This window comes from Hypanus sabinus, chromosome 28 (assembly GCF_030144855.1).
Source record: "Hypanus sabinus isolate sHypSab1 chromosome 28, sHypSab1.hap1, whole genome shotgun sequence".
NCBI classification, from domain to species: domain Eukaryota; kingdom Metazoa; phylum Chordata; class Chondrichthyes; order Myliobatiformes; family Dasyatidae; genus Hypanus; species Hypanus sabinus.
In genome coordinates, this window is record NC_082733.1 from 44,031,992 (window position 1) to 44,059,769 (window position 27,778).

The 27,778-nt window shown below is 40.3% G+C and overlaps 1 protein-coding gene across 1 annotated transcript in view; it reads left to right on the plus strand.

Annotated features, from left to right (window-relative positions):
- The window catches only part of megf11 (multiple EGF-like-domains 11), a 398,256-nt gene that overhangs the window by 89,402 nt on the left and 281,076 nt on the right, over positions 1-27,778 (plus strand). Inside the window, exon 5 of the mRNA XM_059953080.1 lies at positions 14,898-14,990. Coding sequence (XP_059809063.1) covers positions 14,898-14,990 — 93 coding nt within the window. The remainder of the gene's footprint in view (positions 1-14,897; positions 14,991-27,778) is intronic.

The following is a 27,778-nucleotide window of genomic DNA, read 5'->3' on the forward strand; positions in this document are numbered from 1 at the left end:
TAGATGTCTATCCATACTAGTATATTTCCTGTAACACCATAGGATTTTATCTTGTTAAGCAGCCTCATGTCAGGTACCTTATCAAATGCCTTCTGAAAATCTAAGTAAATGATATCCACTGTCTCTCCATTGTCCACTCTGCTTGTTATTTAGAAACAGACAAACATAGAAAATCTACAGCAAAAAACAGGCCTGTCAGCCCATTATGCTGTGCTGAATGTGTACTTCCTTTAGAAATTAGCTCGTGTTGCCCATAGCCCTTTATTTTTTACACTCCATGTACCTGTCCAGGGGTCTCTTAAAAGACCCTATCGTATCCGCTTCCACCACTGCCGCCGGCAGCCCATTCCACGCACTCACCACTCTATGTAAAAGAACTTGCCCCTGACATCTCCTCTGTACCTGCTTCCAAGTACCTTAAAACTGTGTCCTCTCATGTTAAATATTTCAGCCCTAGGAGAAAGTCACTGACTATCCACACGATCAATGCCTCTCATCATGTAATAAACCTCCATCAGGTCACTTCTCATCTTCCATCGCTCCAAGGAGAAAAGGCCGAGTTCACTCAATCTATTCTCAGAGGGCATGCTCCCCAATCCAGGCAACATCCTTGTAAATTTCCTCTTCTCCCTTTCTACAGTTTCCACATTTTTCCTATAGTGAGGTGACCAGAACTGAGACTCCAAGTGGGGTCTGACCAGGATCCTATAAAGCTGTAACATTACCTCTCGGCTCCCAAGTTCAATTCCACTATGTTTCTATGAAGGCCAATACACCATATCCCTTCTTAACCACAGAGTCAACCTGCGCAGGTGCTTTGAGCGTCCTATGGACTCGGACCCCAAGATCCCTCTGATCTTCCACCCTGCTAAGAGTCTTACCATTAATACTATATTCTGCCTTCATATTTGACCTACAAAAATGAACCACCTCACACTTATCTAGGTTGAATTCCATCTGGCGCTTTACAGCCCAGTTTTGCATCCTATCGATGTCCCACTGTAATCTCTGACAGCTCTCCACACTATCCACAACACCCCCAACCTTTGTGTTGTTACGTCCGTAGCCCCCTCCTTTGTGAGAATCGCAAGATCACTGTTGGGTTGGGTCAAGGGGCCCAGGAAATGGGAGAAGAGACGTGCAGACTGTCATAGCTTTACATCCCCGGCGATGTAAAGCTATGGGACATGGCCATTGTCTCTTGGAGACCAATTTGTGGATTGAGATACTCTGCAATGTGAACGCCCTCAGGCAAAGTGGGCTGGTTGAGGGAGAGATTGCATCACCCCCAACCTGATTGACATCTACGACCTTGCGAGTCAGGATAAAAGAGGGTCTGTAGGAACAGCCCCTCAGACGCACCAGAAGAAACGTTAAGCGACCACATAACAGCAGGAAGTCATCTGAAGGAGGCCACATGCATTCAGTTCCGTTGCTGGAATTGGTGGCTGGAACCACGGAAAACAGCTTTTAGCTAACAATGGGGAAACCCACTCCCCTGACTCAAGGGATTGGCATCATAAAAGACCTGGGCAAGTTTAAACTGCCTCGCTCTTAAACCCAAAAACGCTGCAGCTTGAATGAACTAACAGTGACTGTTATCTTTCCATCAGACAATACATTATCCCCTAGACAACGATAGAGCTATTTCTTATTGGTTATTATTATACCTGCGCTTTAGATTTAGTATTGACGACGTATGTTATCTGTATGTTTGCATTAATCTTATATTTTGTGCCCTTTATCAATAAATACTTTTAAAAATAGTACCATCAGACTTCAACGGACCTCTCTATCGTTGCTGGTAAGTGATCCAGTTACGGGATTTCGTAACAGTGTCATCAGCAAATTTACTAACCCATCCCTCCACTTCCTCATCCAGGTCATTTATAATAATCACAAAGAGAAGGGGTCCCAGAACAGATCCCTGAGGCACACCACTGGTGACCAACCTCCATGCAGAATATGACCCGTCTGCAACTACTCTTTACCTTCTGTGGGCAAGCCAGTTCTGGATCCTCAAAGCAACGTCCCCATGGATCCCATGCCTCCTTACTTTCTCAATAAGCCTTGCATGGGGTATCTTGTCAAATGCCTTGCTGAAATCCATGTACACTACATCTACTGCTCTACCTTCATCAATGTGTTTAGTCACATCCTCAAAAAATTCACTCAGGCTTGTAAGGCATGATCTGTCTTTGACAAAGCCATGCTGACTATTTCTAATCATATTATGCCTCTCCAAATGTTCATAAATCCTGCCTCTCAGGATCTTCTCCATCAACTTACCAACCATTGAAGTAAGACTCATTGGTCTATAATTTCCTGGGCTATCTCTACTCCCTTTCTAGAATAAGGAAACAACATCTGCAACCCTCCAATCCTCTGGAACCACTCCCATCCCCATTGATGATGCAAAGACCATCGCCAGAGAATCAGCAATCTTCTCCTTCACCTCCCACAGTAGCCTGGGGTATAACTCGTCTGGTCCCGGTGACTTATCCAACTTGATGCATTCCAAAAACTCCAGCACATCCTCTTTCTTAATGTCTATATGCTCAAGCTTTTCAGTCCGCTGTAAGTCATTCCCACAATCACCAAGGTCTTTTTCAGTAGTGAATACTGAAGCAAAGTATTCATTAAGTACCTGATGCACCATCAATAACTCTTGGAGACTGGAAGAGAACGATAGGCTTAATTAGCAGCAAAAAAGGGAGCACAACATCTCGGAGACTGAGGGAGGAGCAGTGCCCCAATCGCCTTTATACAGGGGTCTGTGGGAGGAGCCACAGGAGCAGTCAGCAGAGGGGTGTGTCCAGACAGGTATACATAGTTTATCACAGCACCCCCGCTATCTCCTCCAGTCCTTTATTCCAAGAATTTCAACGGATTTGTCAGGCAAAATTTCACTTTCCAGAAACCATGCTGACTCTGACTTATTCTATCATTAGTACTTTGAAACCTTGAATAATGGACTCCAATGCTTTCCCAGCCACTGAGGTTAGGCTAGCTGGCCTATAATTTCCTCTCTTTGACTTCCTCACTTCTTAAAGTGTAGAGTAACATTTGTAATTTTCCAGTCCTCAAAGACCATGCCAAATCAAGTGATTCTTAAAAGGTCATGACCACTGTATCCATTATCTCATCAGTAACCTCTCTCAGGGCTCTGGAATGTCATTCATCTGGTCCAGGTGACTTATCCATTTTAAGACTTTTGAGTTGGCCTGGCACTTTTTCCTTTGTAATAGCAGTAGCACCCACTCCTGCTCCCTGACACACAGTGACTTCAGGCATACAGCTAGTGTCCTCCACGATAAAGACTGAAGCAAATTACTCATTAAGTTCATCTGCCACTTCTTTATCTCCCATTAGTACCTCACCAAGATAATTTTCCGGTGGTGCAATATCAACTCTCATGCCCCTTTTATTCTTTATATAACTGCAGAAACGTTTCGTATCCTGCTATATATTGTTGGCTAGTTTTCCTTTCTATTTCATCTTCTCCCTTCTTATAGCTTTTTTAGTTGCCTTTTTTTGGATTTTAAAAGCTTCCTAATCCTCCAACTTTCCACTCACTTTTTGCTACCTTATATGCCCTTTCCTTGGTTTTTATGCAGTCTTTAACATCCCCTTATCTACTCACTGTTGCCTACCTCTGCCATTTGAAAACAACAACTTCTGTGGGGCCTATCTATCCTGCACCTTGTGAACTATTCCCAGAAACTTCAGCCAACTTTGTTCTGCCATCATCCCTACCAAGGATTCTTAAGGATAGGATCTATGAGCATTTGGAGAAGTACAATCTACTCGAGGATAGCTAACATGGCTCTATGAAGGGAAGGTCATGTCTCACGATCCTGATTGAGTTTTTTGAAGAGTTAACAAAAGAAATTGATGAGGGTAGGGCGGTAGATGTGGTCTACATGGATTTTAGCAAGGTATTTGACCAGGTCCCTCATGAGAGTCTCATCCAGAAAGTCATGAGGCGTGCGATCAGTGGAACCTTGGCTGTTTGAATAAAAAATCGGCTTACAGGAAGAAAGCAGAGGGTAGTAGTGGAAGGAAAGTATTCTGCCTGGAGGTTGGTGGCGAGTGGAGTGCTGCAGGGATCTGTCCTGGGACCCCTGCTCTTTGTGATTTTCATAAATGACCTGGATGAAGAGGCAGAAGGATGGGTGAGTAAGTTTGCAGATGACACGAAGATTGGAGGAGTTGTGGATGGAGCTGTAGCTTGTCGAAGGTTATAAGAGGATATAGACAGGATGCAGAGTTGGGCAGAAAAGTGGCAGATGGAGTTCAATGCGGTTAAGTGTGAGGTGATGCATTTTGGAAGGACAAACCAGAAGGCTGAGTACAGGGTTAATGGTCGGTTACTTAAGAGTGTGGATGAACAGAGGGACCTTGGGATTCAAATCCATACATCCCTCAAGGTCGCTGTACAGGTTGATAGGGTAGTTAAGAAGGCCTATGGGATGCTAGGCTTCATTAAAAGGGGGATTGAGTTCAAGAGTAGAGAGGTCATGTTGCAACTCTACAAATCTCTGGTGAGACCACACTTAAGAGTATTGTGTTCAGTTCTGGTCACCTCATTATAGGAAGGTTATGGAGAGGGTGCAGAGGAGGTTTACCTGGATGTTGCCCGGATTGGAAAACAAGTCTTATGAGGCAAGGTTAGCAGATCTGGGACTTTTCTCTTTGGAGCATAGAAGGATGAGAGGGGACTTGATAGAGGTCTACAAGATTATGAGAGGCATAGATAGGGTGGATAGCAGTACCTGTTTCCCAGGGTACCAATAGCAAACACCAGAGGGCATATGTACAAAGTTAAGGGAGGGAAGTTTAGGGGAGACATCAGGGGTCAGTGTTTTACATGGAGGGTTGTGGGTGCAAGCAGATGGATGAAAGAAAAATAGAGGGTTATGGGGGTAGTGTGGGTTTAGTACTTCTTTTTAAGGAATATATGGGTCGGCACAACATCGAGGGCTGAAGGGCCTGTACTGTGCTGTAGTATTCTAGTGTCTAGTGCCAGTATTCCTGTCCAATCCACGTGGATAACCTCCTAATTCCCTTTATTCCATTGTGGTACTGATACATGTGCATTATGCTTCTCCCTCTCAAATAGTATGAATTCAATCATATTATGATCACAGCCTCCAAAGGCTTCCTTTATGTTAAACTCCGTAATATGATCTGGGTTATTACACAATGCACAATCTGCGATAGTCTTTCTCTGAGTAGCTCGAACACAAGCTGCTCTAAAAAGCCATCTCATAGGCATTCAACAAATTCCCCATTGTGATCTGACATCAACCTGATCTTCCCAATCCCCTTGTGTATTGAAGTCCTCCATTACAATCGTGTCATTACCCTAATTACATGCCCTTTCCTGCTCCATTTGCAATCTCAACCCTACATCTTGGCTTCTATTGGGGCCTATATATGATTCCCATAATGCTTTTTTTGCCCTTGCGGTTTCTTAACTTCACCCACAAGGATTCAGCATTCTCTGACCCTACGTCACCTCATCTAAAGATGTAATTCCATCTCTTACCAACAGAGCTACACCACCGCTCTGCCTTCCTGCCTGTCCTTTCAATACAAAGTATATCCCTTGATGTTAAACTCCCAACTGTGACTTTCTTCCAGCCATGACTCAGTGATGACCACAACATCATACCAACCAATCTCTAATCGTGCTTTGAGTTTGTCCACCTCATTTCGAATGCAACACAACAATTAAGTACAGACCTTCAGTCCTGCATTCTTCACCCTTATGAATTTTGCCGCTGTGATACAACTTAACTTTTTGTTTATTGGCTTGTCCTTCCTTACATTCAAATTACATATTACATCATCTACTTGTAAACCTTCTGGCTCATCTCCAGCTCTACGGTTCCCATCCCTGCCATATTAATTTAAACCACACCCAACAGTTCCAGCAAATCTACCCACGAGGATAGTGGTCCTCCTTGGATTCAAGTGCAGGTCACATCTGCTGCAGAAGAGGTCTCAATGATGCAGAAATACGAATCCCTGGCCCTGCTCAAATTCTTCAGCCATGCATTTACCTGCCAGAGGTCTTTTGATAAAATGCTTAGTCCAATGAATGAGCATATAAACTCATAGGAAATGTAGCACAAAAGCTGACAGACCTGATGCAAGTTAAATGTAGCCTTTTGGACTATCAGAGTACAGAGGTTGAGATCTGGTGAATCAGTGCAGGAACCAATATTAATTACATTCCTTGAAGGAAATTGACAGTAATAAAAGAACTTAATGCTATTGAACATACTGATACTAATATCACTGAATTCAACAATTCATATTAAATCATTTTTCTGTTCTATAGCAACTACAATTAGACTCTTGCTGATGCCAACAGTATATAAGATTGCAATGGATCTCTTTGTGCAGCCTCCAGAAGTGGCTAGCAGTATTCAATTTTATCCATGTGCAATGATCAGAAAGAAAGGATCAAACAAATAATTTATCAGGCAATCAATTGTAGTAACAAAAGGTTTTTTGTCATGCTCAACAAAAGAAAATAGAAAAGAAAATAGTTTTTTTGTGACGAATGGTGTTCAGTGACGTGTTTAGCTTTAAAATAGCTAATTTAGTCCATCCATTTATCACTCTGTGATATTGCTGACATTTGTCAGCATTTATATGTATGGGAAACGTATGGTAACTGAAAGGTCCTAAAGGTCAGCAGTTCTGAAGTTTAATCCTGTTGTTTTACAGTCATGGTCAGCAACACCAGATTACACCATGTAAATGAAAAGTTAACCACCCACATGGGTAAGTTAAGGAGGCAACTGTTGGTGAACTGTATGTGAACACTAGTGGACACTGTTTCATTTTGTCAAGTTACATTTACGAAGCCACATTATTGTTATTTTAAATTCACGAACATGCATGTTTTATGTGCCTTCATCTTAAATGATGTTTACCACAAAAGAAGTCTCAGAATGCACTTGAGTGACTCTGGATCTATTGTCATGAAGCGAGATATATAGAGACAGAGTGAATAAACGATTTCAGCCATCAGGAAATGCACAATTTAGCCGATTAAGAAATGTCCTTCAACTGTCACCCTTTGAAGAAACTAAATGGGTCATAGTTGACCATTTGACAACTATTCCATAGTTCAGAAATGTCTGTAATTTGGCAAAAACATAGCCACAAACAATACATTACAATAGCTTAAAATAACATTACATGCAATATAAAATTATATTTATCCTGCCCACACTCAGCTTGTGAACCTAGGAAAAATTAAAACTGAAGTTCCCCTCTGTTTTTCCACAGATGGATACTCTTCAATTCAATGCCAGTTTATTTTTAATGCCATGAGACTTATTTCACATTCCTGTAATTAGCCAGATGGAAAGAAATTAAATTTAGAGGTCAGATGGCATTGGTGGAGAACGAAACAAAATTAAGTGTTGTAGACTGATGTCTTTTCATCAGAACTAACTTACATACTGAAATGTTGATAACTTCTCTCTCCTTAGGTGCTGTCTGACTTGTTATGTTTAGCAGTCAGACTTAAAGCATTTGCAGTTATAGGTGGACCTCCCTGATGCCTGTAAACTGTATTCAGCCCTAAACCTATCCTGGAGTAGTTAAATGCAACATGAATCATAAATACACAACTTATAATTCTTTTTACATACATTATTGAAACTAAATAATGCAACTGTTGTTAGGTAACATGCTATGAGTAATACAAGATATTTGAAGAAACTACAGAGGAAATATATGATATAGGATTATAATAAATGATCACAGACTGCTGAAGCTTTTGCACTTATCAATTTTATACAGTTTTAAATCTGAAATAACCGTAATTCCAACTTCCATGTAAGTACCTCTGATTGTGAGTCTGAATACAACCCATCCTAGTGTTGCTCCCAGTTTATACAGGTTATTTCATTTCAAAACTGCCCAGGTTTCCTTTGAACTTCCCCTTTACGTTGTAGAAGAATCACACCCATGATAATTGGTTAATGAAAAGACTTCTTTTTCTGATTGTTCTTTCCCTTTCCACTTTATTCCTTATAAGGCCTCAGACCCTAACTCATTTAATCCTGTCATCGACTTTCACAAAAGTTTTATATTGAGTTAATCAGCACTTTAAAAAGTCCTGCTCTGGTGGAATTCTGCAAATAGTTTAGGTTATGGAGAAATACAGACAACATAAATTGTATCCTTGGGTTAATCTTGTGATTGGTTTTCCTTGTGCCTTTTACAATTTGCTTTTTTTCTGAGTTTCTTTTAACAAAGGCATCATGGTCTCAGTAGATATAGGAGGATTTTAATTTACTTTTGATGAACATTGGTGAATTAGGAGTTAAGTGCATGTCTTCTTGAAAGAACTGCCTAAACTATCACAGAAAACTGATTTAAAACAAACCAAAAATAGTTCCTAAGGTGTATGAACGAAAGGTTGCAATACCATTTTTTCTTCAAATGAAACAATGTTATTTCTCTTTTAAAAAGTTATTTAAAATATTATTATACAATTAAAATGTAGTGCTTCAGTAGCAATATCACAAGATCTTTGTAATTGTTTATCTTTCATACAAATATAGCAATAACTCTTTGAAGCATTTTTATTCATGCTGACAGTATAAATTCAGTTTCTTGTTTTTCAAACTTCCTTCAATGTAATGATAATTCAATTTTAGGATTGCTGCTGTTTAAAAATTGTAGGTTAATTCACCAGAAATACACTGCATTCTTTAAATTGATTATGTTTAAAATAACTTTGGGAATTGCTGAATCTGCTCCCTTTGCAATTACCCCCTGGACCTCTTATCCTCATGGGCATCTGCTTTTGTGCATTGATTAATCAATGAATCAACAAATCCACAGGCAATATCTTGATAAGTATTCCCAGACTGTCTGGCGTTGGAGATCAGTTGTGATACTTGTCCTCTATAGCTATCTATGTTGACAGTCTGAACTGAATTTTGCTTCATTATCTCAGGTCAAATCTCTTTAAAAACTAAATTGTTTAAAAATTGATTGTTGAGTTTGATTCATTTTGATAAGTGATGCTGATATTAAATGACCTAATTCTGCTCCTATGTGTTATGGTCTTATGGTCATAAGACATATCTACCATGAGATCCTGGCTTAATCTAGCAAGTTTGACAGTAATTTATTTATTACCATGATGCCTGGAACAGGAATTAATTCTCTAAACTGGATCTAAATTCTAAGGAGCTCTTTTGAGATGAGTTGAATAGCTTAAAATATTCTTCTTCTGATAGTGTGCTGGCTGAGGCACAAAGATTTCAGGTTGCTTTAAGGTCTGAGGAAAAGAATTATCTATTGTACTTCTCTGTGAAACTGGAAGTTCCGTTGAAGTAACAGCTTTGGAAACAGAGGACCTCATATTATGATAAAGTTGTGACTAAGTCAGGTGGTATTTGTTTCAATGAAGATGGCTTTTCTGAAAGGCAGACAAGTTATTTCTGGACCTCATCTCCTTGATGAGATCCAGGTAGAAAGATTATTCCAAGGACACATTCATTACAAGTTCAAAAGAGGCAGTTAATATATGGAGCTCTGGCTCTCTGTGTTGCCTGAACTCAGTGATTGAAGTCTTGGGTCTCCCCACTTTCCATAATTCTAATGGATGTTACCATTTTGGTGATTGCAGTGGCTCTTGATAATTGATAATTGTTTCTGGTTTCATTGGCTGCCATATGTGGACTCAGTTCCACACCTATATTATCTAAGCAGTGTGCAAAATTATGGCCTTACTTTTCAGATTACAGCATGAGACGAACCATTAATGATATTGTCAGTATGAGATTTCAGAATTTGCAGTGACACCAGTGAACACAAGAGATTTCTTGTCCATTTTACCTGCAGTTAATCTCCCAATTCTGTAACTGCATGAATAATTATTTAATTTTCCCTGATGTGAATGTTACTTTGAGTACAGAATTTTGAATAATTTAAATTGTAACTTCAACTTATTTGGGTACAATAGTATCAAACTTTAGGGGCAAAGATAGAGTCGACACAGCTTTTTTCCAAAGGCTAAAATGTCTAATACCAGAGGGCATACATTTAAGGTGAGAGGGAATAATTACAAAGGAGATATAAGGAGCAAGTTTTTTACATAGAGAGAGGTGGGTGCCTAGGATGATGGTAGAGGCAGAAACATTAGGGATTTTCAAGAGATATTTAGATAGGCACATGAATGTGGAGGAAAATGGAAGGATATGGACATTTTATAGGCAAAGGAGATTAATTGGTCATTTATTTTATAATTTAAAGGCCTGTTCCTTTGCTGTACTGTTCATCTTTATGCTATATGAATTAATTTAGTAGAACTTGAAATGTTTTAAGTGAAATGTTTTAAAATTTTTCATGCAGACGTATTTTTGCAAAATAGTTTTAACTGGCTGTTTGACCTTGGGAAGGCCAGAATAATTCATGCTAATCACATTACTACTGAGCTGGCATGGTTACAGGTTGCAATGTAGGTAATTTTTATTGCAGGCTTGAATGGAGCTAAATTTAGAACCATGCCAAGAATGCTAATATTATCAGATCAATGCAACTGACCATAGTTTTTCAATTAAACCAGTCAAACAAAACTAGTTTGTTAAAAAGTAGCATATGAAGTCTTCTGTACTATAATATCATTAAGTAATTGCACTCATATTTCAAACATTTGTTTTGTAGTAATCTAGCTTACATTTATGCCAATGATGCTTTGTTTTTGACAACACTTAAGATATATAAATACTTAATTTATCTTCCTAACTGAAAAGTGATGTGAATAGTGTTCTCATGATTTCAGTAGGTTTTGATAGATGCATTTAACGTCAGAAAAGTGCATACACTATACATCCTGAAATCCTTTTTCTTTGTAAACATCCACAAAAACAGAGGAGGGCCCCAAAGAATGAACAACAGTTAAACATTACAAACCCAAAGCCCCCCCAGTTCCCCCCCTCACGCGCAAGCAGCAGCAAGGCAGTGACCCTCCCACCCCCACCAGCAGGACAAGCATCAGCAGCCTCCACCGAGCACTCAAGCTAATGTTGAGTATTATCACAATCTGGATGACCTTGAAAAGAGGATCTAAGACCCCTGATGGAACTTGAGAGGTGAATTGTGGAGGCAAGAAGAAGAATCATACATGGATATGTAGTACCTGAAATTAAATGAGTGAGAGTAGAACCAAGTGAATTCTGTTGAGCTAGACTGTATAGATGATGGATGAGAGAAGGCCCGTGTTAAAATTTCCAGGGGGTGGTAGTTGTGGCTTTTGTATAAACCTGATTGAAAGGATTTAGACGTAACTGAAGGAAAGAAGGATGTAAATGTACTAGGCAACAATGTGTGATACAAACACTTTGGAAAATGAAGGAAGATTGGAGAAGAGGTCCTATTTTGCAAATACAGAAGAGTTTTGACAAGAGTCATTGTAGTATTTCTGGTCCAGAGGTGCAGGCTAAATTCTCCAAATATCTGAGTACAAATCCCACCAGGGTAGTGTAAAGAGGGTTTCTTCTTTTTTGTTAACTAGCAGGAATGCTAATTTACTGATAACGAGAATGGTATTCCTTTGTAAACCAAATGGGGATTAATGTTCTTTCTTCTGAGTCTGTAAGCTTTTGTTGACGGGCTTTTGGGCAGATCGGCGCGAGGGGGTCGAGAGAGAGGACGCAATGCTCTAAGCTGGGTGAGGATTGGACCCCAAAGGGGGGTCCGAGGCCGGGAGATTCTCCGAGAAGGGGGGGGGGATGAAGCTAGATGTGCTTGGTTGACCACTCGGAGGGTCCTGAGCTGTTTGGAGAGTCCGAGGAGTTCGGAGAGTCCTGAGCTGCGAGTCGAGGAGTTCGGAGGGGATCGAATGGTGGCCAGAAGACTTCAGTAATTGAGCTCCAACGGCTGTGCACGAAGTGGTTTGGACTTTGATAAGTTTGGCGCCTTTTCTTTGGTTTTCTCTTCATGTATGCTGTATCGTTATTAATCACTTGGTTGTGGTAACCTTTATAAATTGTACTCATTTAATCGCATATGGTGTACTGTCTGTTTTTGGGTGAGGCGGGGACATCACACAGCATCCACACCAGCTGATTACCCAGTTTGGCGGGGCTGAAGGCTGCTCCCCCTAGACAAGAACGAGCTGAGCGAGCCTGAGGCGACCCAGGGGGTTACAGTAGTATGAGATATTACATAATGATTAAATTTAAAAATCTGTAAAGTTTAATAGCTTTGAAAATTATATCTCTTAGCAAAAAAACAATCTGACTTGACTTATCCGGACCTGACTTGCACTAGCTTACTTTCCCTTTTCTATTTTCTAATTATGATTTATAATTTAAATTTTTATTATATTTAATTCGATTTTGTTACGTACCCTGTAACTGGGTTTACAGACCAGCAGAAATAGAAGAATCCGTTGGAGTCTGATGGTATTGAGAACTAAAAGTGTTTATTAGTAAACTACACAATACAATATCAAAATGCAAATATACATATAAAACAGGTTAGCAATAATAAACATAGAAGTGTAGGAATAATAATAAGCAATAATAAACAATCTCTATCAATGTCTAGGAGTAAATGAATTGTCATAGAAGAATATAGAGTTCAGTTCAGTTCATGTGTGCTGAGGTAGTTATGGTTGTGTTGCAATTGAGAGAGAGAGAGAGAGAGAGAGAGAGAGATGGGGTATCAGCCATCCATCAACTCAAAATGACCGTGTCCATCAAATCAGGCCACTCCTGCTGTCTCCTTAGGAATGTTAACGAGCAAAGTAACGTCCTTGCAGTGAAAGGATTGTTTACCTTTCCATCAGTGAAGAAGCCATAATACATAAATAAGTCGTCTCTCTCTCTCTTATCTGTAGCAGATGCCTTTACCTCTGTTCTTCAGCTCTCTCTCTCAATAGCAGCATAGTTCTCGGGGGGAGGGGGAATGGTTAACTCTTCACCCCATTTCCATCAGGTCTGTTCAGCACTCATAACAATTTGTACTTCAGGGAGCGTGAAGCACAGAATCAAATATCACTGTACGCACCAGTATCTATTGTTTGGTGACAATAAAGTAAACTAATCTGTCCTTTTGAAGGGTCTTAACTAGAAACATTGACTGTACTTTTTTCCATATATACTGCCCGGCCTTCTGAGTTCCTCCAGCATTTTGTGTGTGTTGCTTGAATTTCCAGCATCTACAGATTTTCTCTTGTTTGTCATGCTTATCCTGTCTGGTCAAAATGTAGTGGGAAGGAGACAAAGGGGTTGATTAGGAAGGGAAAATAGAGCAAGTGAGTAAGCTTGCAGAGAACATCAGAGCTGATTGTAAAAGTTTCTTCAGCTGTGTGATAAGGAAAAAGATTAGATAAGACAAATATACATCGATTACAGTTAGAAACAGAGGGACATAATGCAGAACAAAGAAATAGCATGCCAATTAAATTTGTACTTTGGTTCTATCTTCACAAAAGAGGAAACACAGGATCAAGTAAAAGAGAGGAATAAAATGAAACATGTCATAGAGTTGTACAGCATGGATACAGGCCTTTTGGTCTAACTCATCCATGTCAATTGAGATGCTGAGCAACATTAACCAAGAGAAAGATTTTGAAGATTTAGAACACAGAAAAGCAAACATGGGTTTTAAGAGTTATACAGTAGCCTGGAGGAAGCTTCAGCTACATATATGCATGTATCAATAATAAAAACAAGAAGGCAGATCATTATTTGAATAATGATAGATTGGAAAATGATGAGACATGAGTTTAGAAGGTTGAAAGGGAATCTCAACAAAGCCTTCAAAATTCTAACAAGACTGAACAAATTCAATGCAGGAAGGATGTCCCAGATCAGGAGCAGGAATCTCAGATCAAGAATAAGGACTAAGCCATTTGAGATTGAGATGAGAAGAAATTCCTTCTCATCCACTACCAGACAGCAGTGAATTTGTGTAATTCCTTACCACTGAAAGTAGTTGAAGTCAAATGATTAAATATATTCAAGAAAGAGTTTGGTATATTCCTAAGGACCAGATGGATCAAGGATATAGACAGAAATCTGGAACAGGCTGTAGAATTTGGATGATCGTGTTGAATCATGGAACAGGTTTGAAAGGCCAAATGGCCCACTCAAGCTTATATTTTTCTATATTTATCCAAGTTGCACCCTTGCTTAAATTATAATTTCAACGACTCATCAAAACTTTTGATGTAATTATATTTGCAATGTTTAGCAGTTGTAAAAATGTTTTTTTAAAATTAGCATTCTATTAATGAACTTGAATAATTTATTATTCTTTAATGTAAAGTCTATTCAATTGGCAAAGACCAGGTGCTGTTTTCAGGCCCACTTGACTAGAAAGAGATACCAAGGCCAAACAAAGTGGAAATTGTTAAGGTGCCATTACATATACCTAGTTGAAGTGACAAATCCAAAAAGTTATCTTTTACTGTTGTTCAGATTCTGTAAATTGGTACCAAACATTAACTGTGACCAGGTGCCTGCTTTTACAGTATGGGTTTAACAATGTAAGTACAACGATTCAAATGAAAACAAGTAAAAGAAATGGTCTAAATCTAAAGCAATATGGATTGATGATGTGTCAGCTATTAACTTACCTCATTTAGGAGCTCCTGACATCCACTTGCATTAGGGATATTATGGACATGTCCCATTAGAACTACACAGATATAACTCCAAAATAGGAAATCGATTTTTTTATTAATAGCAACTTTTACATAATCTTTACTTTTATAAAAACACTAATGATAGTAAATCTTTCAGATTTAATACAGTTAGAAGTTTAGATTCCCATTACAGATTTTAGATTAATCTTATTTAAACCATGTTAATATTAATACATTATGTATCCATTTTGTTTTGTAGCATTATGCACAGAAGAATGCATGCATGGCAAGTGTGTTTCCCCAGACACTTGTCAGTGTGAACCTGGCTGGGGAGGAACAGACTGCTCCAGTGGTGAGTGTGAATGTTAATGACAAACTTGCACATACGGTGTGATTTCTTTTAAAATAAATCGTATTACAAATGCTACCATCCACAGAATATGTGTAGGGTTGGCAACAAGCACAGCACTTTGAACACTGTTGAGGGGGAATGGCCTTTTAGGGGAAAGTTCCAGCAACAAGGTGACTGACTCTGTTGTACAACAAGAAAAGTCAAAACTCTCTGAGTAGTAGAGGTAGGAACTCAGTTGTCAGAGAGATACAGGTAAGCAGACAACAACCATGACTCCAAGATGGTGTGATGTTGCCAGCATCAAGGATGTCTCCAGACATACAGGAAATTCTGATGAGTCAAAGAACAACCAGGGATAGTTGTCAATATTGGTACTAATGACATAGGCAGGAAGAAGGGCGAGGTCCTGCAGACTGAATATTGGGAGTTAAAGCAGAAGATGAAAAAACTGGACCTTTAGGGTTGTAATCTCAGGATTATTCCGTGTTGCATGCTAGCAAGGGTAGGAATTGGAAGGTAAGGCAAAAGAATGTGTGGCTGAAGAGCTGTTGCAGGTGGAAGGGTTTCAGCCAATTTGACAACGGGGATCACTTCAGGATGAAGATAATCTGTATAAGGGATGAAGGAGTAGGTGTGATTTGCATAAAGCTGGATAATCTGCAGGGCTTCGCCAGGTGTGCCCACGACATTGTGGGAAGCAAGGGAAGAAATCGTTGAGACCCTGGTAGAAAATTTTGTATCTCCATCAGCCACAGGTGAGGTACCCAAAGATCAGAAGGTAGCTAATGCTGTGCCTTTACTTCAAAAGGGTGGCAGAATTAATCCTTACAAACTGGTGAGCCTTGCATCAGAGCTGGGAAAGTAATTGGATGATATTTTGAGGAATAGGATTTATTTGGATTTGGAACTGCAAGGAACAATTAGAAGTAGTTAGAATGGCTTTGTGTGTGGGAAATAATGACTTAAGAATGTGAAACTGAAGTGTTTACCAAGAGGTGTAAAAGTATTACACATTGCAGGATACCCAGGCTCTCATCTGTTCTTGTGTCCACAGTTTTTATCTGGCAGGTGCAGCTGAATTTTGGGTCATTAGTCTGGTACAGGCATCTGACCGCAAGCCCTACAAAAAATTGGGAGGACTGCTGAGAGGATCATTGGGGTCTCTCTTCCACCCATCAAAGATATATATCAGGAATGCAGAGTACACAGGTCTCTTAGTTTTGTCAGTGATCCCTCCTACACACTCAACAATCTCTTTGACTCCCTTCCCTCAGGCAGGAGGTACTGTAGCATTAGGACAGGAAATGTTAGGACAGAAAACAGCTTCTTCTCCCAGGCATTAAGATTACTGAACTCCCTACACCATGCAGGTCTCATCACACGTGAAGCACCAGTAATGTTATACTAATTACTTTTTAACGTATATTCTCCTTATTATTTGTTAATTAATTTGTGGTAGTATTACTTTGTGTTGTGTGTGAGTTATATGTACTGTGTTGTACACCTTGGTCCAGACAAATGTTGTCTCATTTGGCAGTATATGGCATTTATATGGTTGGAATGATAATAACATTGAACTGGAAGGTTATTGGTGACACAGTTGAAGATGGTTGGTCTGGGACACTGCTCCAAGGAGCTCCAGCAGCAATGTTCTGGCACAGGGATTATTGACTTTCAACCACTACAACTGTTTTCCTGGTGTAAACTTTGACTCCAATCATTGGGGTATTTTCCCTTAATACCCATTGATTAAATTTTAGCAGGGTTCCCCGAGGACATTCTATTACTTGCTGCCATGATGTTCAGGGCAGTTACTTTCACCTCACTTCCGAAGTTCAGCTGTGATATCTGGAGCTGAGCAGTCCTAATGAAACTCAGATTGTGAATTAGGTTCCAACTAGGGTTCTAACCCTAATGCAGGTTCAGAAGGAATCTGAGATGTATCATTCACTTAGCTTGTTGGTCTGAAAACACATACAAATGGTTCAGCCTTGTTTTTAGAACCTTTCCACTTCCCATTCGCTGTTTATTTGTCCATCACCATTCATAATTGGATGGGTTAGAATACCCAGGGAATGATATAACTGAATTATGCTATAAAACTACCTTTTCAATCACAACAATTAAAATAATTCCTCTATTAATTGTATAGGTAATTATACTTAACGCTTTAATTTTGAACTGTATTTTATTTTCTTCTGTTTGTTGATTCAAGCCTTCTTAAATTGATTTATGATGGATGTTGAATTAACTTCTGTATGTGCAGTTCGTAACTGGTATAATGCAGGGAGATTTTTTTTCTTCCCTCAGTAGTCCCTTGTCCCATTGAAGTATTCACCTTCTTGTGTCTCTTGCCATATTGAAGGGTGATCTTATGGAGTGTAGTTTGGTTGCTTGTCCTGATAATTTATTTATGTTGACAGATCTCATTAGTGTGAGATGATGTAATGAATGTGTTGCTGTGATTGCTTGCCTTAGGCAAACATAATTCTAACATTTTGTGAATAATGAAAGTTGCCTGTGAAGAACTGTCAAAAATATTTCTGGAAGTAGCCATGTATCATGAGGTTAAAGATATTAATTTGAAAGGGTGAATGGCCTTCACTTGTTTCAAAAGTAATGGATAGGTGGGTGGAGATATGAAAGGAGCAAACATGGGCTATACACTGTCTTCCATGAGAAACTGTCCATGGGAGACTATTTTAGAGGTAGAAGCTCTTTCAAGTTAACAGACAGACATACTTTATTGATCCTGAGGGAAATTGGGTTTCATTACAGCTGCACCAACCAAGAATAGTGAAGAAATATAGCAATATGAAACCATAAATAATTAAATAATTAACCATAAGCTCTTTGAAGTTTCAAGGAGTTATGGAAAGGGTTGAGGCTATTTGGGATTAACCAGTGGTGAATTAGGTTGATCTCAATACCATTAGACTGGACCTGGCAGAAGTAGACAGGAAACAACACTTGCAGATGTGTTCACATCATACAAAAGCGAGGTAATGACAATTCAGTAAATAACATATTCCAATGGGGTGAAAGCTATGGGCAGCAAGTCCAAGGAACCCTGGATATCAAAGGATACTGAGGGCCAGGGGAAAAAAGGCAGATATAGAGAAATGGGAACAGCTGAGGTTCTTCTGGAGCATAGAGAGTTTAAGGAGGGTAATGAAGAAAGAAATTAGGAACCCAAAGAGGGAGCATGAAATATTACTGGAAGACAAGATTAAGAACATATCTTGAAAGTTATAAAGCACTACAGAGCAGAAACTGACCTATAGGCCCATTTAATCCATGCCAGCCTGATTTTCTGCCTAATCCCATCAATCTGCACCTGAACCACAGTCTTCCATACCTCTTTCACTCAAGTACCTATCCAAACTTCTCTTAAATGTGAAATCAAACCCACAACCACAATTTCTGTTGGTAGCTCGTTCCACACTCTCACCACTCTCTGAGTGAGATTTCACTTTTCACCCAGAATTTATGACCTCTACTTCTCGTCTCATCCAAACTATGGAGAAAAAGCCTGTATACAGTTACCCTAGCGACTATAGTTTTGTACGTAGCTATAAGATCTCTCGTCATTGTCCTATGATCCCGGGAATAAAGTCCTAACCTATTCAACTAATCCTGTAATTCAGGTCCTCAAGTTCTGGCAATATTGTGTAAATTGTCTCTGCACTCTTTCAATCCTCTTTACACCTTTCCTGTAGGTAGGTGATCAGAACTGCACTCAATTCTCTAAATTTGGCCTCAACGTCTTATACAACTTCATCACAACATCCCAACTCCTGTACTCAGTACTTTGATTTATGAAAGACAATGTCTCAAGAGCTCTCTTTATGACCCTATCAACCTGTGATGCTACTTTCAAAGCATTATGGATCTGTATCTGTATTCCCAAATCCTTTTGTTCTATCACACATCTCAGTGCTTTACTATTCACTGGGTGTGTCTTACCCTGATTTGGTTCCTGCCCCCCCCCCCACCCCCGCCAAAGTGCAACATCTCACAATTAAATTCCATCTGCCTTTTTCAGCCTTCTTTCCCCACTGGTCAGATCCCTCAGATAGAGTATGCCAATTAGAAAACAAAATGGCAGTCTGTGCATAGAGCCAGAGGACGTACTGTTATTTTGCCTGATCACATTAATCTGCAACTGGACCATAGCCCTCATACCCTTCTCATCCATGTATGTAACCAAACAGTCGAGATTCTTCACAAGGACTTCTGAGTGCTGTGTACAGTTTCAATGGTCAGATTATAGAAAGGCTGAGATTTCACTGTAGAGGGTGCAAAGCCAATTCAGATTGTCTATACTTTAAGACCTCAACAAGGACTAACCCTATCCCTTTCCATTTTCTTTCAATTCTTCCATCTCTGCTGTATCTGCTCTCAGGATGAGGCATTTCATTCTAGAACTAAGGAGATGTCTGCCTCCTTTAAAGAAAGGGGCTTTCCTTCCTCCACCATCAATACTGCCCTCAACCGCACCTCTTCCATTTTGCACATGTCTACCCCTCACCCCATCCTCTCACCACCCCACCAGGGATAGAGTTCCTCTTATTTTCACCTACTACTCCACTAGCCTCTGTGTCCAGCATATAATTCTCTGTAATTCCTGCCATCTTAAGCAGGATCCCACCACCAAGCAATTTTTTCCCTCCACCCCACTTTCTGCTTTCCGTAGGGATCGCTCCCTACGCATCTCCCTTGTCCGTTCCTCCCTCCCCACTATCTCCCTCCTGACACTTATCCTTGCAAACAGAACAAGTGCTACATCTGCCCCTACACTTCCTCCCTCACGACCATCCGTTCCTCCCTCCCCAAGCAGTCCTTCCAGGTGAGGCGACACTTCACCTGTGAGTCTATTGGGGTCATTTATTGTGTCAAGTGCTCCTGTGTGGCCTCCTCTATATTGGTGAGACCCGATGCAGATTGGGAGACTGCTTTGCTGAGCACCTATGTTCTGCCCACCAGAAAAAGTGGAATCTCCCAGCGGCCACCCAATTTAATTCCACTTCCCATTCCCATTCTGACATGTCAGTCCTTGGTCTGTACTGCTGTGAGGAGCAATACCTTGTATTCTGTCTGCTAGCCTCCAACCTGATGGCATGAACATCAATATCTCAAACTTCTGGTAATGCCCTCCCACTTCACCATTCTCATTTCCCTCTCTCACCTACCTATCACCTCCCTCAGTTGCCCCTCCCCTTTTCTTTCTTCTACGGCCTTTTGTCCTTTCCTATCAGATGCTCCACTTTCCAGCCCTGTATCTTTTTCACCAATCAACTTCACAGCTCTTTACTTCACTCCTCTCCTGCCCCACCCCCCAATTTCACCTGTCACCTTGTTGTTCCATCTCCTCTCCCCCACTTTCTTACTCTGACTTCTGACCTCACACTCCTGATGAAGGATTTCAGTCTGAAACATCGACTGTACTCTTTTCCATAGATGTTGCCTGGCCTGCTGAATTCCTCCAGCATTTTCTGTGTGTTGCTTGGATTTCCTGCACCTGCAGAAATTCCCTTGTCCATAGCTACCTTGATACTTACAGAATTCCGGTTACAGTTCTTATAAAGTGTTTCCACACCAGCAGCACCACTTGTGTAGTTTCATTTCCTAAGATAAGTTTGAGTACTGCCCCGTCTCCAGAACGAGAGCCTCAAACAACTTTCTTGGGTGTACTTAACAAGTTCTTCCTCAAGTAAGCTGCAGGTGCTCAGGCAATCCCAATATTAGTTCATGGCACTGGAGAGCTCCTGAGAGGTCTTGCTTTTTAATTTTTTGCTGTCTCCTTGATTTCACTTTTCAGAACCTCATAAACATAAGAGTTTCTACAGATGCTGGAAATCCAGACCACCACATACAAAATGCTGGATGAACTCAGTAGGTTGGACAGCACCTGTGGAGAGGAATAAAGAGTCAATGTTTTGTGCTGAGACTCTTTATCAGGACTGGAAAGGAAGTGGGAAGAAGCCAGAATGAGGAGGAGGAGGGAGGGGAAGGAGTACAAGCTGGCAGGTGAAAGGTGGGACCAGGTGAGGGGGAACATGTGTAGGTAGTGGAGAGAGGTGATGAAGTGAGAAGGTGGGATGGGAGGTAGCGAGTTGAAGAAAGAGGAACCTGATAGGAAAGAAGAATGGATCATGGGAGAAATAGGAAGATGGAGAATTTCATCCCTCTGTCTACCTCTGTTGTTAATACTATTGTACACTATGACCACTTTGAGGACCTGAGTTATAATGAAAGGTTGAATAGGTTAGGACGTTATTCCCTAGAGCGTAAGAGAATGAGGGAAGAGTTTATGGATGTATACAAAATTTTAATGAGTGTAGATAGGGTAAATGGAAGTAGGCCTTTTCCACTGAGGTTGGGTGAGACTAGAACTAGAGGTCATGGGTTAAGGGTAAAAGGGGAAATGTTTAATGGAACCATAAGGGAAAATCTCTTCGCTCAGAGGGTGGTGAGATTGTGGAACGAGCTGCCAGTGGAAATAGTGGATTTGAGTTCGATTTCAGCATTTAAGAGAAATTTGGACAGGTATATGGATGGATGAGGTATGGAGGGCTATGTATAGGTCAATGGCACTAGGCAAGTTAATAGTCTGGCATCGACTGAATTGGCCGAAGGGCCTGTTTCTGTGTTGCAGTGTTTTATGACTCTATGCTGTCCTCCTCGCCCTTTAGAATGTACCCAATTCATAGAAGTCTACAACCCAAGAGCTGGTAAATAGGATTAGTATAGATGGTTGCTTTATGTTTGGCATAGTCTTTATGAGCAGAAGTGCCTGTTTTTGTGCTCTGTGATTCCATGAGTCTATGAGAATTGACCACAGACTCCCTCAGGATTTGTTATGTGCATCAATTTTATAGCTGACGCAGATGAAAAGTGTAGCCTTCCTCTACGCTAATGACCATGTAGCATTGTCAAATGTGCAGAGGTACACAGAGAGGCTGCTGCATGTCCTCCTGGCTGATGCAACGTAGCATGGCTTTGATGCACCATCAATAACTCTCTGAGACGGGAGGTGAGATATTGGCTTTATTGACTGGAAGAAAGAACAAGCAGCAATTGACCACCATGCTATATCCTGGAGACTGAGAGGCAGGGCTCAGGCCCCAATTGCCTTTATACCGGGGTCTGTGGGAGGAGCCACAGTCAGTGGGAGGAGCCACAGGAGCAGTCAGTGGGGGTGGGGGGGGCATGTCCAAACAGGTATATGTAGTTCACCACAGGCGTGTTCAAAAGTATGGAATGGGACAAAATGAAATAACATATAGAGTGAACAGAAGAATAATTTTAAAATATTTCAGTAAGTAATCTAATTTTAAACCATCATATATTTCATCACTCAGTAGGAATCTTTTTAAAAACTATTATGGAATAAATTATATTTATGATCACATCTTTGAGATTTTACTGAAAAGAAATAAACCTCATCAGAAAGGTTATTAAAACAAAATTAATTGAATGACTTTACAAGTGTAAGGGATTTTCTGTTCATTACTATTACTTGAGAACAATTACAGAATTTTTTGCTGGAGGGAAATGCAACCCATGTAATATCATTAGTCAGACCTCCGGATATCCATTCAAATTGTGTGTTTTCAATGACTAGGCAATTTCATAAATGCTTCCACAATCCTAAGTAAGAAAGATGCATAAATAAATTAAAAGTTTTCAGTTTATCACATGGAGCATTGTATTTTACTTTGGAAAGATAAAACTGTTCAGAATGATTTAATAGCTCACATTTTTAATAACTTTTATTTATATTCTGGGCTGCATTCCAACAAATTTTTTCCCCAGTTACAGTCTTTCATTTCTTAAAATTGGGATCAGGAGCCAACTTTTAAATTAAATCTGCCTTGTTAATTTTTATAAATGGCCCATCAAGACTTATTTTCAAAGTTAAATCTGCATTGTGCCAATATTGTTACAGAAATTTCATAACCAGCTTCTGTAATTTTAAGCATTTGCTAATGCTATTCCTTGGCTCTATATTAGCCTGTGAAATTTTCACTTATTAAGTATTTTCAGACATGATGAGCTTTTCGATTGCAACAATAAATTGATGTGCTACTGCAATGCAGATAAAGGTGAAACCTGTGTATTGGTTTAATCTTAATGTAGGAACAATGCAAGTGAACTCTGATGACCTAGTTCAGCACAGTGGCAAACTGATCTTTTAACTAATTGATTATTTGATTTACTGCATTTTTCTTTCCAACTCCAGGTGACCATGGGCTATAAATTAATTGTGTCCAAAGCATTCTCCCAGATATCTGCCAGTGTAGCTCTGGTCTGATTATGGCAGCTCCACAAAATGGATGTTTTTCCCTTTAGTTTAGTTCTCCATCCTCCAACTGAACATAGAATAAATTCAGAGTGGTTATTTCAGGCATGTTAAAGTGTTGGTTATATAAATGATCAGTGATCTGGATGAAAATATATATGGGGTGATCAATAAGTTTGTAGACGATATTACAATTGATCTAATTGCGGATAGTGAAGAAGGTTATCAAAATACTGCAGGTCATAGATATATTGCAGATATTGTGGAGAATTGGGATTTGGAGGCTAATCTGGAAAATCGTGATGGTGTTGCACTTTGGAAGATCAAACGTAAGAGGAAAGTGTACAGTAAATGGCAGGACCCTTGACATACACAGGAGTTTTGGGATGCAAGCCTATAGTTCCCTGTAGTTGACAACACAAGTAGATAGGATGTCTATGAAGGTTCCCAGTCACCTCGGTCACTGTATATCAAGCAGTACAAAGTCAAGGCAACTGGACTTGGTGTCTTGTCTAGAAGACGTTTTGCCACTCAACCAAGAGGCTTCTCCAGTTCTGATCCATGGTGGGTAGTTTTCCAGCTTATAAACTCTGTGATGTGTTTAAAGGTTTATAAGCTGGAAAGCTACCCTCCATGGATCGGAACTGTAGAAGCCTCTTAGATGAGCGGTGAAACATCTTGGACAACACAGCAAGTCCAATTGTCTTGATTTACTACCGTTTGATATAAGCAGATAGGATAGAAAATAAAGTGTATGGCATATTTTCCTTTTTTGGTCAGGGTATTGTGTATAAAAGTTGGGAAGTCACATTGTATAATGCTTTGTTTAGGCCAGAATCAGAATATTGTGTGCAGTTCTGTTTGCTGCGTTGCAGGAATGGGGGCTTTGGAGAGGGTACAAAAGTGGGTCACCTGGATATTTGTCAGGGTTGGAGTATTTGCTATAAGGGAGCGGTTGGACAAATCTAGATTTCTCTGTAGTATTAGCCTCTGTAGTATCAGGGCTATTACGATAGAAGTATATAAAGCCTTGACAGGTATAGATAGGGTTGATAGTCTTTTTTCCAAGGTAGAAATGCCAAATACTTGAGAGGATAGCTTTAAGGCAAGAGAGGGAAAGTTTAAAAGAGACGTACAAGGCACGATTTGTATACAGAAAGTGGCAGGTGTATGGAACACACTGCCGGGGGAAGTAGTGGAGACAGATGCAATAGGAACATCTTAGAGGAATTTGGATAGATACGTGAACAGACAGAAAATGGAGGAACATAGACCATGTACAGACAAATGGATTAGTTAAAATTGGCATCATGGTCAATACAGACATAATGGGCTGAAGGACCTGCTACTTCACTTTACTGTTTCTTGTGTGTTCTAAACAAGCCTGAGCTTCAGTACTGAATGAGACCCATCAGGTCATGTACCTAATTGATTATTTCATTATATAAACACTAACTACAGTGGATGCTGCAGATCTGAGTTCAGCCCTAGCTTATGTGGTGAATTCTGTTCTACTTAAATCTACTTGGGCTGAAAAACACAGACAGTTTTTATGCTAATTGATAAAATAATATCTTTCATTTCGCAGGCAATTGACATGAAAAGTCTGGTAATGCTTCTCAGCTGTTTCACTTGTCTTCATACCCCTACTTCAAAGATACTTAAACAATGTAACCAGAGGTTTTCATATTAATTACCCATGAGGAAGTGAGATATAAAAGTATTTATAGCTAGCACTGCTGGGAAAATGTCACGGCAGTGCTCAGGCAGGACAAATTGCAGAACTTGTCTACTGAGGCTTTATAGGTGAAGCTAAGAATAAGAAAGGGATGACCACTTTAATGAGTATATTATAGACCACCCAACACAATGTTCCCTCTAATTTGTAATACCCAGCATGCACAAAAGTTTTGTGCTGTGCAGTGTTTTGCCCAGTGACAACCACATGTGTGCACTGAATAATCTCTTCAATAAAAGCAGTATAAATAAGCCATTTCTAAAATCTACAGGCAAATCATTGCAAACTCCACATGGTCAATACCATCTGCATTAGAAGTTGGAAAAGGAAATGTGATTGTGTATGATAGTGAAATATACTAAACATCCAACGAGGTAGAGAGAGAGAACTTTTGAGCGCAATTTAAATTCATTTGTGCATTAGTTGCAAAAGGGGAAAGAGGTTAAGGAGCCAGTGCAGAGTACCCCTGTGGCCGTCCTCCTCAACAACAGGTATATCACTTTGTTGGTGGGGGGCGGGTGGGATGACCTAATAGAGGAAAGTCACTGTGGTCGGGTCTCTGGCATTGAGTCTGCCTCTGTGACTCAGAAGGGCAAGGTGGAGAAGAGGCACGCGGTGGTAATATGGTTTTGTTAGTTAGGGGAATGGGCAGGAGTTACTGTGAGTGAGAATGAGATTCCTGGATGGTATGTTGCCTCCTGGGTGCCAGTGTCTGGGATATCTTGGATTGAATCCTCAGCATTCTTAAGTGGGAGGGTGAACAGCCAGAGGTTGTGGTCGATGTAGGTATCAATGACATTGGAAGGACGAGTGATGAGCTTCTGCATAGGGAGTTCAGGGATTTAAGCAGTAAGTTAAAGGGCAGGACCTCCAGGGTTGTGATCTCTGTTATGCAAACCATTTGCCAGTGAGGCCAGATCTAGGAACATTATACAATTTAATATGTGGCTAAGGAGTTGATGTAGGAGGGAGGGCAAAAGATTTTTGGATCATTGGGCTCTCTTCCAGGAAAGGTGAGACCTGTACAGAAGGGATGATTTGCATCGGAACTGGAAGGCGGGAAAGCTTGTTAATATTGCATTGTGGGTTTTAAGTTAGAGTGGCCGGGGGATTGGAACCAGAGGGCCTGAACAGGATGTGTGTGCTGGTAAGACCTCAGACAAAGGTAGGAGTCAAAAGGTTCAGCATGGTGGGACTAGTGTCCTGAGCTGCATATATTTCAAAGCAAGAATTATTGTAGGAAAGGCGAATGATAGTGCGGAGGTGAGGTATCTAGTTTACAAACAGAGGCAATGTGTAGTAAGGAAAGGCTGTTGATAGGGCAAACATGCAGTCAACAGGGTGACTTGCAATGTAAAAGGCAGACAAAATCAAAAAGGGTGAATACAAGACTGAAGGAGTTGTATTTTTAGAGCAGCTGTGCTTGACCCTACTAGAGGAAAGGCTATCTTCTTAGATTGGGTGATGTGTAATAACCCGATATTATTAGATAGCTCAACGTAAAGGAAACCTTAGGAGTCATAATATGATTGAACTCATACTGCAATTTGACAGGGAGAAGCATAAGACACATCTATCAGTATTGCAATGGAATAAAGGGAATTACAGAGGCATGAGAGGGGAGCTTGCCCAGGTGGATTGAAGGGGGTATTGGCAGGGATGACGCAAGAACAGAGGTGGCTGAAGTTTCTGGGAATAGTTCACAAGGCGCAGGATAGATGTGTTCCACAAAGGAGGTAGTTCTCAAATGGCAGGGGTAGGCAACTGTGGCTGACAAGAGAAGTTAAGGACTTCATAAAGCCAAGGAAAGGGCATATAAAGTAGCAAAAGTGAGTGGGAGGTTGGATGATTGGGAAGCTTTTAAAATCCAACAAAAGGCAACTAAAAAAGCTACAAAAGATGAAATATGGGGCAAATGAGCCAATAATATAAAGTAAACATAAATGTTTTTACAGCTATATATAAAGAATAAAAGGGTGATGAGAATTAATATTGGACCACTGGAAAATTATGCTGGTGAGGTTGTATTGGGGGACAAAGAAATAGCAGGTGAACACCTGCAGATTCACTCGTGTTGAACTTAATAAGTACTTTGCTTCATTCTTCACCGTGGAAGACACTAGCAGTGTACCAGAGGTCCATGAGTGTCAAGGAGCAGGAGTGAGTGCCTTTGCTATTACAAAGAAAAAAAGTGCTAGGCAAACTCAAAGGTCTTAAGGTGGATAAGTCACATGGACCAGATGGACTACATCCCAGAGTCCTGTGAGAGGTTGCTGATGAGATAATGGATACATTGGTCATGATTTTTTAAGAATCACTTGATTCTGGCATGGTCCCTGAGGACTGGAAAATTGCAAATGTCACTCTACTCTTTAAGAAGGGAAGAAGACAAGAGAGAGGAAATTACAGGTCAGTTAGCCTAACCTCAGTAGTTGGGAAAGTGTTGGAGTCCATTATTAAGGATGAAGTTTTGGGGTACTTGGAGATTAGGGATAAATAAGTCAATGTCAGCATGGTTTCTGTAAAGGGAAATCTTGCCTGACAAATCTGTTAGAATTCTTCGAGGAAGTAACAAGCAGTGTGGACAAAAGAGAGGCAATGGATGTCATTTACTTGGATTTTCAGAAGGCATTTGATAAGATGCTTCACACGAGGCTGCTCAACAAGATAAAATCCCATGGCATTACAGGAAAGATACCGGCATGGATAGAGGAATGGCTGACAGGCAGGAGGCAGTGAGTGGGG